At 51.4% G+C, this 13,472-nt stretch overlaps 7 protein-coding genes across 7 annotated transcripts; 5 read left to right on the forward strand and 2 right to left on the reverse strand.

Annotated features, from left to right (window-relative positions):
- Nucleotides 1–1,729: 1,729 nt before the first annotated feature.
- On the forward strand, nucleotides 1,730–5,987 carry N7473_012551 (putative RNA interference and gene silencing protein (Qde2)). Its single transcript, XM_057158490.1, has 4 exons — nucleotides 1,730–2,249; nucleotides 2,336–3,480; nucleotides 3,540–3,790; nucleotides 3,901–5,987. The coding sequence occupies exons 1-4, from the start codon at nucleotides 1,870–1,872 to the stop codon at nucleotides 5,374–5,376; spliced, it is 3,252 nt and encodes a 1,083-aa protein (XP_057002444.1). The 5' UTR covers nucleotides 1,730–1,869; the 3' UTR covers nucleotides 5,377–5,987.
- A 386-nt stretch (nucleotides 5,988–6,373) lies between these two features.
- N7473_012552 (uncharacterized protein) lies at nucleotides 6,374–6,613 on the reverse strand (the record flags this gene model as incomplete). Its single annotated transcript, XM_057158491.1, has 2 exons — nucleotides 6,374–6,394; nucleotides 6,449–6,613. 2 exons carry the CDS (start codon nucleotides 6,611–6,613, stop codon nucleotides 6,374–6,376), a joined length of 186 nt encoding a protein of 61 aa, XP_057002445.1.
- Nucleotides 6,614–6,986: 373 nt separating this feature from the next.
- Nucleotides 6,987–7,193, forward strand: N7473_012553 (uncharacterized protein; the record flags this gene model as incomplete). Its single annotated transcript, XM_057158492.1, has 1 exon — nucleotides 6,987–7,193. One exon carries the CDS (start codon nucleotides 6,987–6,989, stop codon nucleotides 7,191–7,193), a length of 207 nt encoding a protein of 68 aa, XP_057002446.1.
- Nucleotides 7,194–8,630: 1,437 nt separating this feature from the next.
- Nucleotides 8,631–8,906, forward strand: N7473_012554 (uncharacterized protein; the record flags this gene model as incomplete). Its single annotated transcript, XM_057158493.1, has 1 exon — nucleotides 8,631–8,906. One exon carries the CDS (start codon nucleotides 8,631–8,633, stop codon nucleotides 8,904–8,906), a length of 276 nt encoding a protein of 91 aa, XP_057002447.1.
- An 806-nt stretch (nucleotides 8,907–9,712) lies between these two features.
- N7473_012555 (uncharacterized protein) lies at nucleotides 9,713–10,048 on the forward strand (the record flags this gene model as incomplete). Its single annotated transcript, XM_057158494.1, has 1 exon — nucleotides 9,713–10,048. The coding sequence occupies one exon, from the start codon at nucleotides 9,713–9,715 to the stop codon at nucleotides 10,046–10,048; it is 336 nt and encodes a 111-aa protein (XP_057002448.1).
- A 30-nt stretch (nucleotides 10,049–10,078) lies between these two features.
- On the forward strand, nucleotides 10,079–10,800 carry N7473_012556 (uncharacterized protein; the record flags this gene model as incomplete). Its single annotated transcript, XM_057158495.1, has 2 exons — nucleotides 10,079–10,561; nucleotides 10,597–10,800. 2 exons carry the CDS (start codon nucleotides 10,079–10,081, stop codon nucleotides 10,798–10,800), a joined length of 687 nt encoding a protein of 228 aa, XP_057002449.1.
- A 669-nt stretch (nucleotides 10,801–11,469) lies between these two features.
- On the reverse strand, nucleotides 11,470–13,146 carry N7473_012557 (uncharacterized protein; the record flags this gene model as incomplete). Its single annotated transcript, XM_057158496.1, has 2 exons — nucleotides 11,470–12,741; nucleotides 12,835–13,146. The coding sequence occupies 2 exons, from the start codon at nucleotides 13,144–13,146 to the stop codon at nucleotides 11,470–11,472; spliced, it is 1,584 nt and encodes a 527-aa protein (XP_057002450.1).
- Between the last annotated feature and the right edge of the window lie 326 nt (nucleotides 13,147–13,472).

Consider the following 13,472-nt stretch of genomic DNA (forward strand, 5'->3'; position numbering starts at 1 on the left):
CAGGATGGCCTCGATTTTGGAGCCCGGTCTTGAATGCGCACAGCCTAGAGGTGCTTGTCGAGCTCGTTCGTCTCCAGTTGGTTTTGGTTCAACAGTGGGCCGCGTTTACGGTCGGGCACACACTTTGTGCTCGCGGTTGTCTCGTAAAGGATTCTGGCGATAGGCCCCTGAGGAGTCGCGTCGAGTTTGTGTGGGTTGCGCCTTGTCCGCCCTAGCCTTGCGCAGAGCCGTCCAGGTCGCGCTAATCCGGTCCACGTCGTTTGCTGGAATGGACGTAGTCGAAATGTGTGATGAATCGCTCCGGATGACTGGAACGACTTCTCCCGTTTGCGCTAAGTCTCGGGTTGATGCTGAAAGCTTGCGACGGGTTTAAGAGGGGTCGTCGGAGACTGGACCCAGTCGCCTCGTGCAGAGGAGGCGGTCTTTGGGGGCTAAACGTGGGTTCCGAGGGGTGATAAAGACGTATACCAGTCGCAAATCCCCTTTGAGCCGGTGATCGATGAGAATAACGAGAGAATCAAGAGGGGACAAAGTTTCCGCGCACCCAAGTTTCGTCAAGGGAACGTTGATGATTAATCCGAGCTATCTCCGTTTTTGGGGGCTTATCACCACGATAGTCCGTCCGTTGATGATCTCACGGCTCTTCTGTGGTTCAGCCAATGTGCGGGTCGGGATGGGGCCACCGCCATACTTTCCCTTTCCTCGGCGGGCAATACTGCGATGATGCAGATGGTCGTGTCGTTGCTGCCTCACGAACGAGGGTCTTCCATACGAATATCCAATGATATTACTCTGTTCCATCCACTCGGAGACTAATCTTCATCCAGGATCCCACACTTGTCAGCACCAACACCAAATGCCTTGGAATGCGTGGTTTTTGGTCCCCATCCGGCATTATGATTGGCCATAGAAGCCCAGCAGGGATGGAGTGAGTCATCGAAGGCCCAGACGTGGCCTGGAATAATTAGTTAGCTACTGAAAACTTGAGCATAGCCTCTTATATCGTGGCTGATATAGCCTAATAGGCTAAGACCTATGATTCATGGTCCCTAAAACTTCGATGGGTCGCCTACTGTGGAGTATCTCGAAGAAGTATGGAGTATATAATGACAACGATACTGCCAAACAGAGCACTCCATGTATACATTAAAAACAAAGTGACAGTCTAAAATTTTCAGTTTAACTTGCATGGATGTTTCCAGTGTGGCACACCGCATTTCTCCAGCCCCACTACTACGGCTCGTACAGTAGTTCAAAAATCTGATTCTTAAGACCAGAAAAACCACCCATTAGATAGAAATGCTTCCACTTCTTGTTTTTTGAATGGTTTTTGAAGGTTCATTTGAATTCTCTTGATTGATAGCTAGGGTATCATATCTTAGGTAGTCTTCTATTCAACTTGTGACTGCTTAGGTGATTCTGAACATTGGTCATGGTTTTACCACAGTAAACTTAAGAAACCCCGCTGTATTGGATCTGTATACTCCATACTCTTCATACGGGAGCTATAGGTTTTGACAATGTACAGTATACAACATGAACTACTCCTACTGTATGGACTCGGCGAGTACCGGTCACAAGCAAAATAATGATACATCCAGAATCTACCTCGACCCCCCAGACGGAACTTTCGTACCTTGGTTTCTTTGTTTGTTGGTGACTAAGCTGGTGGGGGAAACAAGGACGATAGGTACGTGCCGTGAAGTATTTACGAAGCTCAAGAACCAACAACTTCACCTCTCTCTCTCTACTTCTCTACTTCTCTTACTTCTCTACTCTCACTTCTCACATCACATCACTTCTTCCCTGTCTTAATCCTGTTACCATCTACTGTTAGATTCCTATTGCAGCTTCTCTTAACTTGACATCATGTCAGATCAACCCCGCCCCCGCGGCGGTGGTCGCGGTCAAAACTATCGTGGCGGAGACCGTGGAGACCGCGGAGGTGGTCGCGGAGGAGGTCGTGGCCGAGGGGATTTCCAAAATCTCCCCTTCCGCCCTTCTGGGGGTGACCGGGGTGGCAATCGTGGATATGGCGATCGCGGTGGTCGCGGTGGTGATCGGGGCGGCCGTGGAGACTATCGGGGTCGTGGCAATGATCGTGGAGACTATCGGGGTCGTGGCAATGATCGTGGAGACTATCGGGGTCGTGGCAATGATCGTGGAGGTTATGGAGGCCGTGGCAATGATCGTGGTGGTTATGGAGGCCGTGGAGGCCGAGGAGGTGGTGGTGGCCCTCGGATCTACAAGTGAGTCCAAAACCTTCCATCAACCCTTGACAACAATCCATCTTCAAACCTCTTGAGCAATCACCCTAACCCCATGAACCCTCCAGTGAGGGCAAGCCTATCACCCCACCTGATGCTACGGTCATCAAGACAGAAGATGCCATGGCCAAGGCGCTTGTTGCAAGTCGCCAGAAGAATGCAAAGAACCCTGCTCAGGCATATCCCGACCGGCCAGGATACGGCACTCTCGGTCGGCCTGTCACGCTCTATGCTAATTACCTGCCTCTGACCTCGGTGGGCAAACCAATCTATCGCTATCATGTCGCCATCGCCGCAGAGGGCGGACGAGAGCCTGCTGGCAGAAAGGCACGACAGATCGTGCGTCTCCTGCTGGAGGAACATTATTCTGCCAACTTGAAGAGCATTGCAACCGACTACCGGTCAACTCTCCTCTCCGTCACCAAGCTCACTGAAGGCCAACTCGATGTGCGCTACAAGGACGAGAACGATGAGGAATATTCCGAAAACCCAAAGGTCTTCAAGGTCACCGTTCAACACACTGGTGACATCAACCCCGCCGACTTGATCAACTACCTCACCTCCACCAATGCAGGTGACATGCTGACCTCCAAGCCCGAAATTGTCCAGGCTCTGAATGTGATTCTCGGCCACCATCCCAAGACAGAACGCTCGGTCGCCTCCATCGGCGGCAATAGACATTACAGCCTTCAGCAAGGCCTCATGGAAAAGGCCACCCTTGAGGGCGGTCTGGAGGTGCTACGCGGTTTCTTCGTCAGTGTGCGTGCTGCCACAGCCCGTGTCTTGTTGAATGTCCAAGTCAAATACTTGGCCTGCTACAAATCGGGCCCCTTGGCATGGACCTTGAGAGAGTGGATGGATGCCAACCGCAATCAGAGTCTCTACCGACTCGAAGCCTTTGTGAAGCGCATGCGCGTTTGCCCTACACACATCAAGCGCAAGAGCAAGAATGGCAAAGAACGGCCCGCTCGCGTGAAGACCATCTCGGGTCTGGCCACCCCTCGCGATGGTGGCACATCAGCCAACAAGCCACAGGTGAAGAACTACGGATCTGGTCCCCACGATGTTAGGTTCTTCTTGGAGGCACCTGGCTCGCAGTCTACATCACCTGGAAATGGGGAAGGCAAGGGCAAAAGGGGCAAAAAGGCCGCTCCCAAGGCTGGCCCAGCTCGAGCCGGTCAATACATCAGTGTTGCTGATTTCTTCAAGCAAGGTGAGCCGCATGCATTGTGAGTGTAATGACATTCTACTCAAACTGACCACTTTATTTAGAGTACGGCCTCGCCGTGGATCCTGACCTCCCTGTGGTCAACGTTGGAACTCGAGAGAAGCCTGTCTACCTTCCTGCGGATGTTTGCGATGTTGAGGCTGGTCAACCAGTCAAAACCAAACTCTCCCCAAAACAGACTCAGAACATGCTCAGATTCGCTGTCATGCATCGTACGCCAGCACAGAATGCTGAGTCCATTGCCACGAAAGGTGTTGGTTTATTGGGAATCGGTCAACCACTAAACGCCACCCTGGTAAGCGAAAAATCTACCCTCTTTTTCTAACTCCCCTGCATCGGCCAAATGCCACATTGCAAAAGCTTTCAAGTCCAGCTGACCACCCTCGCTTTCTCTCACTTTTCTAGGCTTCCTTCGGCGTCAACTTAGGTAACAACCTGATCACGGTGCAGGGCCGTGTCCTGCCAGCACCCCCCATCATGTACGCCAAGCAGAAAGTGCTTCAGGCCAGGGGTGGCAGCTGGAACATGCAGTCCATTCAGTTCTCTAAGCCTGCTACACTCAAGAACTGGACTTGGCTTTGTATCGACTCTAACAGGCCCGGTCTCACCCAAGAAAGTCTGAATCATGCACTATCTGGGTTTACCCTGACTCTCCGAGAAATGGGCATCGCGGTTGATCAGCCGAAGCCAGGAATTAGGCTCGTGTATCAATGGAATGTCGACAACGCTCCGGCTATCGAAAGGGCCGTACGTGAACTGCAACAGAAGCACCAACCCCAGCTCATTTTGGGTATCCTTTTTGCCAAGGAAGCCCAGGTCTACAACATTGTCAAGCAGGTCTGCGACGTCCGCTGTGGTGTACAAAATGTGAACGTGCAAGCCGAAAAGCTCTCGAAACCTGGCGGTCCTGGCCCTCAATACTGGGCAAATGTAGGCCTCAAGGTTAACCTCAAGCTGGGTGGTGCCAACCAAACCCTTCGAAACTCGGATATGGGCTTCTTCGCCGATGGCAAGACCATGCTCGTTGGTCTCGACGTTACTCACCCCTCCCCCGGTTCCACCAGTTCCGCACCCAGTGTGGTCGGCATCGTCGCCTCGGTCGATGCGCAACTAGCACAGTGGCCCGCAGACATCCGCATCCAGCCCGCGCGCCAGGAAATGGTTTCTGACCTGGACGCCCTTCTCCAATCCCGCATCAGGATCTGGGCAAATCACAACCAGGGCAAGTTCCCAGAGAACATCGTCGTCTATCGTGACGGCGTGTCAGAGGGCCAATACGACACAGTCATTGAGAAAGAACTGCCCCTCCTCAAGAAAGCCTGCCAAACCATCTACCCAGCCTCCGACACCAAGAAGGGTCTTCCCCGCATGGCCATCGTCATCGTCGGAAAACGCCACAACACCCGCTTCTACCCAACAAACGAGAGTGAAACCGAGCGCTCCGCCAACCCCCAGCCCGGCACCATCGTCGACCGCGGCATCTCCGAGTCCCGCCACTGGGACTTCTACCTGCAAGCCCACTCCGCGCTCCAGGGCACCGCCCGTCCCGCCCACTACTTCACCGTCTGGGACGAGATCTTCTACCCACTGCACCCAAGCGTGGCACCCGGTGCCGGCGCCGCTGACAAACTCCAGGACCTGACACACAAGATGTGCTACCTCTTCGGCCGGGCCACCAAGGCTGTTAGTGTGTGTCCGCCCGCCTACTACGCCGATCTCGTCTGCACCCGCGCTCGCTGCTACATGAGCGGTCTCTTCGACCCAACTCCCAGTGGTACTCCGGCGGGTAGTGTCGTCGGTGGAGAAAGTGGTGAGCGTGCTCCCGAGGCCAGCCAGGCAACTGTTCACCATAGCGTCAAGAATTCCATGTTCTACATTTAAGCGAAAGTATTTCAATCATTGGGTTGGTTGGGAGGGCGATTGCAATATTTTTTACTTTTTTGTGAATGTGTCGGGCATTTGGATGCCTACTTTTCTCTTGGGCTGGAATTGAATCCATCCTTCCTGGTCTGCGATTTATTGTGGTCATGTTGTTCTTGAAGTTCTTGGTTTCTCCTTGGCTTCTTGTGACTCTGGATGTCGCTGTCCTTCGGAATTTTGGTTGTATTATTATTGCGGCTTTGGAGCCGCCATCTTACCTTTTGGGGCTGCTTTTCTTCTGGCTTTAGAAGCCGCTAACCTTGGGTTTCTGGCACTGCTTTTTCTGCGGTTTAGGTGCCGCGGACCTTGTTTCGGTTTCAGTGTCTCTGCGGCTTTGGATGTCGTTCTCCTCAGGATGTCGACGCTGCTCTCTCTACGGCTTTGGATGCCGCAGTTTCCGATGTTTCCCGGCGCTGCTGTCTTCGCAGCTCTGGGTTCCGCGTTCCTTTTGCTATTGATTTTCGATTCCCCTCGGATACTTGGAGATCTATCACGGACTATTGGACCTTGGATCTGTGGTTTGACTCTTTGTTAAGTTTTACGTAGCATAGAAATTGGAAATTGATCCTTACCCCAATATTGTCACTCCTTGCTCAAGAATAGTCAGTCTCCAGTATAGTAGTAATTGTCATCCATTTCGATTATGCTCTCAATGTTGAAGCACGCGCTCTTCAAGGCCATCCGCTCTCGATGACCGAATATTGGAATGTCCCTGTAAAGAAGCTTTGAATGCCGGCAACTTCCAGTTGATCCACGGTTTGACGGTGTAATTTCCCTTGTCCTTCTTCCAACATCCAAAGACGATTCTGCGCAATTTTCTTGCATCTCTCAATTTCCTACCTCTCCATATACTTACACTCTCATTATATACACATCCACTCGGGCATATACTCTTACAAGAACCAAGAGGCTTGCAGAGCATGGCCTGGCCATTAAAGAAGGCATAAACGTTTCTTCTTCACGATGTCGTCTTCACGATCTTTGATAAGTATCAAAATCATCTCTGGGAAATCCATCTTCCTCTCTTACTCACATCGCGGACAGAGATCCGAGTAATTGGTGTGACACCCACCAATGCTGCGCCGAACCACAGCCAGCCCGCCTGTCTCTGCTCGGCCTCCCCAACCAGATCCAAAACATGATTTGCAACCACAAACTCGTCTGGGGAGATACAATACTCTCTTAACGGGGCCTGCATGTTTCACTTAGACCAGCGAAGATATTGAACACAATGCTACCTATATTTTTCCATACTCATTGGTATAATTCGCTATCCTTCGTCCGCCTCAATGGCGAAGGGGTCTTCTATTGTCTCTGCACGATGACTCCGCACGATTGGAGCTCGCGGTTCCAGGCCGACTTCGACCAAACTGGGGACCTGATGCGTCGCGCTTTCCCTGTAACCCTCCAATGATTATCTGGGCGACCGGCCTTTCCTAGTGACCCCTTGACAAGGGGTTGTGCCTTTATGTGGAAGGTTGGACACGGCGTCTGACTTGGTCAGCCTCAAAGATCGATCAAGCGAGTCTGAGTTCTACGTTGGGTGCGCTCTCATACAGCCGGACGACGCGATGGCCGGTCTCGAGGGCTCTCTGATCCAGCTAATCCTGCGCATGTTTGATTCGGTTACCTACCAAGCCGCGAGGAGCGCGAATGGTTCAGTGTACCTTATCCACGTCGCCACTCTCGCACGCGGCCAGCACAAGGTCGCATGCATGTCGCCTCTTTATGAAGACGGATCCCACGTCATACGCATTGGTCTGCCCGTCCAAGTTTAACGAAGACCTCGACCGGGTCCTGTTCTTATTTGATCTCTAACTGGGGCCTCATTCACGAGGATGTCGAATGAAATCCTACCCATGGTTTACTCAACTCGAGTTATTCTATAAACCGGATTGGTGAGAGAGATCTATGGATATAGAACTGTATTTATATCAATACCAAAGGAGGATATATCCGAGGATGATGGGTATGTCCCCGCTATTGACGCCTACAGGGAAGGATGGGGATCTGAATTCTGCAAAAATTGCCACAATTTCTGACCGTTCTACCCTCGCTCGCTGTCTCTCTAGATAGATATGTTCCGCTAGTGACTTCCTATGTCCTCACGCGGTCCTTGAACATCCCTCTCCTAATTTCGGCGTCCTTGCTCTTTGTCTTTTGAGAATTCAAATTTTTGGGCCCTGGCTCTCTATATTTAATGAGCATCCGTGCCCTTTATAGCCGGCCGGAATTGAGCAGCTATCGTCACTACCACTGATTTCAATACTATCAACGCAATTCAGCCCATCAATATGTATCGCGACATAGGTCACATCGCCATCGGCCTTTTGCGGCGAGAATATTGTCAATGTACGAGACTCCATTGTCACGTCCATATTTTCCTATCTTCGAATGACTCTAGCAAACATTGGAAGCAGACTAGAATCAAACTGATATCAACAGAATCCAGTTTCCGGAGTATCTTCTCCATAAACAGATTCTCCTAGGCAGCCTTGCGTTTGGTTGCCCTTCCAACGCTTTCCTGCGCTCTTGTACGCGTTTTCGTGTGCCTATTCTTCTAATATAAATAGATCCGTCCAGCTTTGCCTTCATTTCATCTTCAACTATCCACCTCCGCTCTTCAAATTCCCATCAGTTATTATCAAGAGATCATCCTTTCAATTCTCAAATACCATTCATCACCTCCCTTGGTCAGTATCGACAACATCTTTCAAACATCTATCTCCCTCTTATGCTCCCGTTACTGACAAATAACGAGATCCCCTGGACACCGGCAAACCAATGAGAAGGCGACCCGCCTCTCCTTTCTGGATCTTCCGGGGGAACTGAGGAATATGATTTCCGATACGCCTTGGTAGGCTCAGCCCCCATCGACCCCGGTAACAAGCCTATTGATCTGGCATTCAACCTTGTCCGGGCTAGTCAAGTGACAGCCCAGGAAAGCACCTCAATCCTTTACGGAGAAAATTCCTTTGACCTCGGCAATGACTGGACTGGAAAGAGTATGGTCTCCTTTTTGGACCAGATTGGCCCTGATAATGCCCCGCCAAATCGGGGCGATTCGCATTCAGGTGCCCCGAATTTGTCTGCAACAAGGCTGAATGCAGTTAGACCCATCCAGTGCTCAAGCCTTGGACAAATCCAGGAGTACTGTCCCAACTTACGAATTTTGACCCTCGGGTTCGAGAAGTGCCCGATGCGCAGCCTGGCAGATGGAGAGTCTGCTTCATTACATCCAGGCCACCCCCGACCAGCTCTTTGAAGATCTTGGCGCGATTCTCGATGCTCTGTTCCAAGCAATCTTGAAAGACCTTGGTGTTGTTCATGAGTTCTGTGATGGATTTGGGCCACTGGGAATTGAGGGTTTCCTTGCTAAGTACGGCTGGAAGGCGGCCCGGTCCAAATATTGTTACTGTTGCGGCAGTGGTGAATCCGACCTTGATGCTGAAAATGGCTCCGGTGAATATGGCTATTGGGATTGCGAGTAGAGGACCTTGGATGAGAGATCGAGGCCACTCATACTAGCCAGCCATTCTGATATGCATCTCTTGGCCGTGAACTTCTATACGGGTTGAAGACAACATCTAAGGTTAGTTCAAATGAACAGCACTATCTATCTCTACATCAAGGCAAGTACCGTGCAGTTTCATAAATTTGAAAATGTGACCAGCGTTCAGAATTATCTTCTCAGCCACAAGTTGAGTACTAGACTAAACACTGATGCCTAAGCTATCAAGAAAGACCCTTCGAAGAACACGAAGTGGAAGCATTTCTAGGTGGGCGGTTTCGCCGGTCTCTAGATTCAGACTTTTGAACTGCTACTGGGCTGTTCGCAGCAGAAGATTGAACCTTTATAGGTAAGACGCACATATCCTCTACGAATACTCGTCTGTTTACTTCTATTTCTAGACCGCTGGGTTCCTTTTCTCCGTTTTCATTTCCCGTCACTATTAAACATCTCTTGCTATCCAGATCCTCCATCTCCTAACACTGACATCAATAACTCTTCCCCTCCCTGTCCTCCTTTCCTGATACCAGGCTCTTTCTCCTCCCCTTATCCGCACGTCGCTCAAAAGGTATCACGGACATCTCTCGAGAACTTGTTCCCTCGAATACCCACATCACTGACCAGACATCAAAGCTTATCGTCCTACTCTTTTTCGAACTTGACGAGACTCACATTGGACTCCTTGGACAGCATTTTCGACGAGGAAGACCTATTCAATTTCACTGTTCCTCCCGTCAAGTAACTCATGTGGAGATACCAGAGTTGGTTGCCGCTCGCCTTAGAGCAATGTCTCAAGAGCTGGAAGTTACCTTGAGAATCGATTACTACTGTGACTGCGTGACCCAGGGTGACTTCAAGGCGAAGCTGGACACTTATGGTTGGAAACTCCGTGCTTTCGATGTCGATTCGTGGTCTTCACTTGAATGGTCTAGTTCTGATAGCGGCAGCTTCAAGAACCCTCACAAGGTATCTCCCCTATCTCTCGAGAACTTGTCTACACCTTCACCACTGACCAGATATCAAAGCTCTTCGTGCTACGGCGCGATCCAAGCGATTCAAGCCATCGAAGCCATCCAAAACCAACATGTCGACTCGCCTTTCCTTCCTCGACCTTCCCGGTGAAGTCCGCAACTTTATCTACCGCTTTACGCCATGGTCTTTGAAGGTCGCATCACAACGAAATCCCCACCACCCGAGCTAGCCCTGAACCTCCTCCGCGCAAACAAACAGATCCACGATGAGGCTCGCTCGGTCCTATACAGCCAGAACACGTTCGACTTCTTCCGTGTGTCATCTCATCTCACCCTCTCGTTCCTCAAAAAAATTGGGCCGGAGAACACAAAATGGATCGAGAGCCTTGAGGTCAATTTCCCCCAGATGTGCTGGAGATGTGGGTTGCACCTTGACAGCACTGCAACTTGCATCCTTGATAAGCTGCAGAGCTACTGTCCCAACCTGAAGAGACTCACACTGGGCCGCTTCATATCCGTGAACGAGAGCGACATATTTGCGACGCCCAGAGCCTGCAGTCCTCCTGACATTCACACGGAGATATTAGAGCTGGCTACCGCTCGCCTTAAAGCATACTCTCCCCGGCTTGAAGTTACCTTCAGGATTCACGAAGAATGTGACTGCGTGACCAAAAGTGACTTCAAGACAACACTAGACAGTTATGGTGGAAGTTCTGTGCTTACGAGCCGCCCGTATCGTGGACTGGGTCTATATTGTCTAGTGATGATGACGATGGCTTCGTTGATAACGATGTTAAATTCGATGGTGAGTATGAAGTTGACGATGACAGCGACTTTTGGAGAAGGCCCGCGGATCTAAGAGCTGAGACGAGGAGCCGTCGCGGGATTCGCAAGAAGTCTTGAGTGGATGTCTCACGTGTCAGTCAATATTCCATAACATTACTCGGCTTTCCAGTGGTTTCACAGGTCGTCTTGAGTGAACGTCTCACAAGTTCATCAATATTCCATAACATTACTCAAGAAAGATCAAAATCAAGTCAGGAAAACCAATCAAATAAAACACTCTAACACTGGGAATAATAAATCGTACAAAAGCACAAACCAAAAAAGCAGCACAACACAGAAAGACACTCAAAAAGAGGGGGAAAAAAAAAAGAAAAAAAGTCACAAGAATGGCAAGGTGGCTGCAAGCACACAGTGGTATGGTATGATAATAGTAGGCCCCACGGGGGAGAAATTGAAAATAAACCAGGCACAGAAGGACTCTCTCCATTTCATCCACGCAAACGACCCAATTTCTTCTCGTCCGTATTGTCCGTCCGTCCTCCGGCCTGTCTGTCTGTCCTTTGCAGGTAGTTTTATGGTTGTGGGTATCGGTACACATCGCTCGTGATCAGGGGGTGTGATTTCAGGGGAAGGAAACATTAGTCTCGTGTGGCCAGGCCATTGGCAGTGTAGCCTTAACCATGGCAGAAAGGTGTAAAGTATTGTTTTTAATGGAGCAATCAAGTAGCCCCGGTTCCCCTCTTCGCGTCTCAAAGACATATTCGATGCAAGTCTGTCTGCAACCGTTTACTCGTCACCCATAGTCCAAGAACGCTGGTTGTGACGAGATGGGTTGTGCAGAGACGTAGCAGGGCGAGTAGGCTCAGGGGACTGATCGTAATTATCCCACGATGACTCCATCATTTGAAGAGCCCTGGCACGATCCAAAGCGACAGGCTTGGGGGTGTTGCGGCTGGTGGGCGCGGGGGATTCGTCGGCCATCTCCCAGTGAGGGTCGAAATCCTTGCTGCGACTGACATTGTTACCAGTCACACCGAGGGCTTCGGGCTTATTCTTTTCTCCAGCGGTGGTCTTTGGGGTACCATCCTCGTTGAAGAGACGGTTCTCGTAAAGGCCTTTGCCGCGGTTCTCATAGGAACTGATAACGCGGCCATCGTCCTCCTCGTCATTGTCATCCGTCATCTCAAAGTGCACATCCGCGTCGCGACGAGGCTTGTGAACTGCGGGACGAGCAGGGGGAGACTCGGCCTCCGCGTCGTCATCGCTATATCCGAATCCACGGGCCTCCTCAGTGTTCTTCACTGGAGTGGCGAAATCGCCAAAATCCCACTGCGACTGGTTACGCGATTTGCGCTGCGGCTCCTCCTTGACCTCCCGGTCGGCGTTGTTGGCGCCAATCTCAAAGTGGTTGAACTTCAGAGGGTTGGTCTTGTACGGGGCGCGCTCGTCTGTGGGCTCGTCGTCTTCAAAAATGCGGTTGCCCTGGAATTTGGATCCAGCCTTGGGCGCGATCACTTTCTGAGCTTTGGAGGGTGTGCTGGGCATGCCGTCATCGTCTCCGATGAATAGCTCGCCATACTGGCGGGGCGCAGGCTGGGCAGATGAACGTGCGTATGGGCGAGGAGGAGCAGAGTCGTCCTTGCTAGGCGACAGCAGCTCTGTCAAGGAGGCAGCGGCATAGGGATCGCGAGTGTGTCGCTTGCCGGGGGATGAAGGTCTAGGGGCATCATTCTGCTCTCTCGCGTCGTCGCCCTTCTGGGGAGAGAGCAGATCGAACAGCGAGTCCGCAGCGTAAGGGTCCTTGATGTGTCGCTTGCCTGGGGACGCAGGTCGAGGGGGCAAGTCATTGTTCCCTTCGGAGGATGGCTTGAGGACAGGCGCAGCGGACTTCAGTTCAATGGCCGACTTCAACTGACGAATCTGCTCTTGTGCTGGGCGAATTGGCCAGGAACGGCCGCGCGCGCCAATCACCTCCACCTCCTTCAGTAGCGAGCCCTGGTCCCAATAGATGCGGACTTGTTGGATTTCTTGTTCGGCATTGAAGTGGACGATGTGGACCTGCAGGTGGATAAACGGACGTGCATTAGCCTAGCTCTCTGGGGAACGTTTTTGGCGCCGTGCAAACATGCAACAAGATCGGGGATTGTTTACCGTGGGGAAAGTCACGACGCGGTCGGCCAGGAAATTATCATCGAGCGAGGGGAGATACGCGCCACCACCCTCGACAAACTCCAGGGTGGTCTCCATATCCAAGCACAACGCATCAGAGCTCTCAATGGCATTGATAATGCGCTCGGAGTTCTTCTTGACAATCCTTGCCTGTCGTGTCGTATGGGTTGCGATTGCGTCGGCGCCCTCGATTTTGGTGGTAGTGGGGACATAGATCAGCGAGGCATTGGCGGCCAACGGCGCGGTCCTGGGGTTCGCCAGGAACCGCTGATAGCTGTCCTTGAGGTAAGTCATGGTTGGCCCTGTGGGTTTTTTTCAAGACAATCTGCAAGGTAAACAAGTTGCAGAAAGAGTTTAGGAACAACGGGGGGAGATGACGGGAAGATATCAGGGGTGGGAAATGAGCCAGGCCGAGGGGAAGCTACGGGGAGGAGAAGGAGAAGCAGGTGGGACTGGGATGACACCCAAGACTGGTAAAGAAGGTCCTCAAGAACGCCTAGAAGGAATTTCTATGGAGCATGGGATGAACTGTTTGGGAGAGTCTGGTCCATACGTGTCCTGGAAGTCCTTGAATGAACGTGCAATTGGGAACCAGCCTGGGATTTCTGCAGGTACGCGAC

This window comes from Penicillium subrubescens (genome assembly GCF_028828155.1).
Source record: "Penicillium subrubescens strain IBT 31985 chromosome Unknown utg000011l_segment0_segment0, whole genome shotgun sequence".
NCBI lineage: Eukaryota > Fungi > Ascomycota > Eurotiomycetes > Eurotiales > Aspergillaceae > Penicillium > Penicillium subrubescens.

Excerpts from the sequence above, each read along its gene's own strand:
- N7473_012551 (XM_057158490.1), top strand. The coding sequence starts at position 1,870 with ATGTCAGATCAACCCCGCCCCCGCGGCGGTGGTCGCGGTCAAAACTAT. Across the intron at positions 3,481-3,539 it reads TGCTGATTTCTTCAAGCAAG|AGTACGGCCTCGCCGTGGAT; the intron begins GTGAGCCGCATG and ends CACTTTATTTAG. Across the intron at positions 3,791-3,900 it reads AACCACTAAACGCCACCCTG|GCTTCCTTCGGCGTCAACTT; the intron begins GTAAGCGAAAAA and ends TCACTTTTCTAG.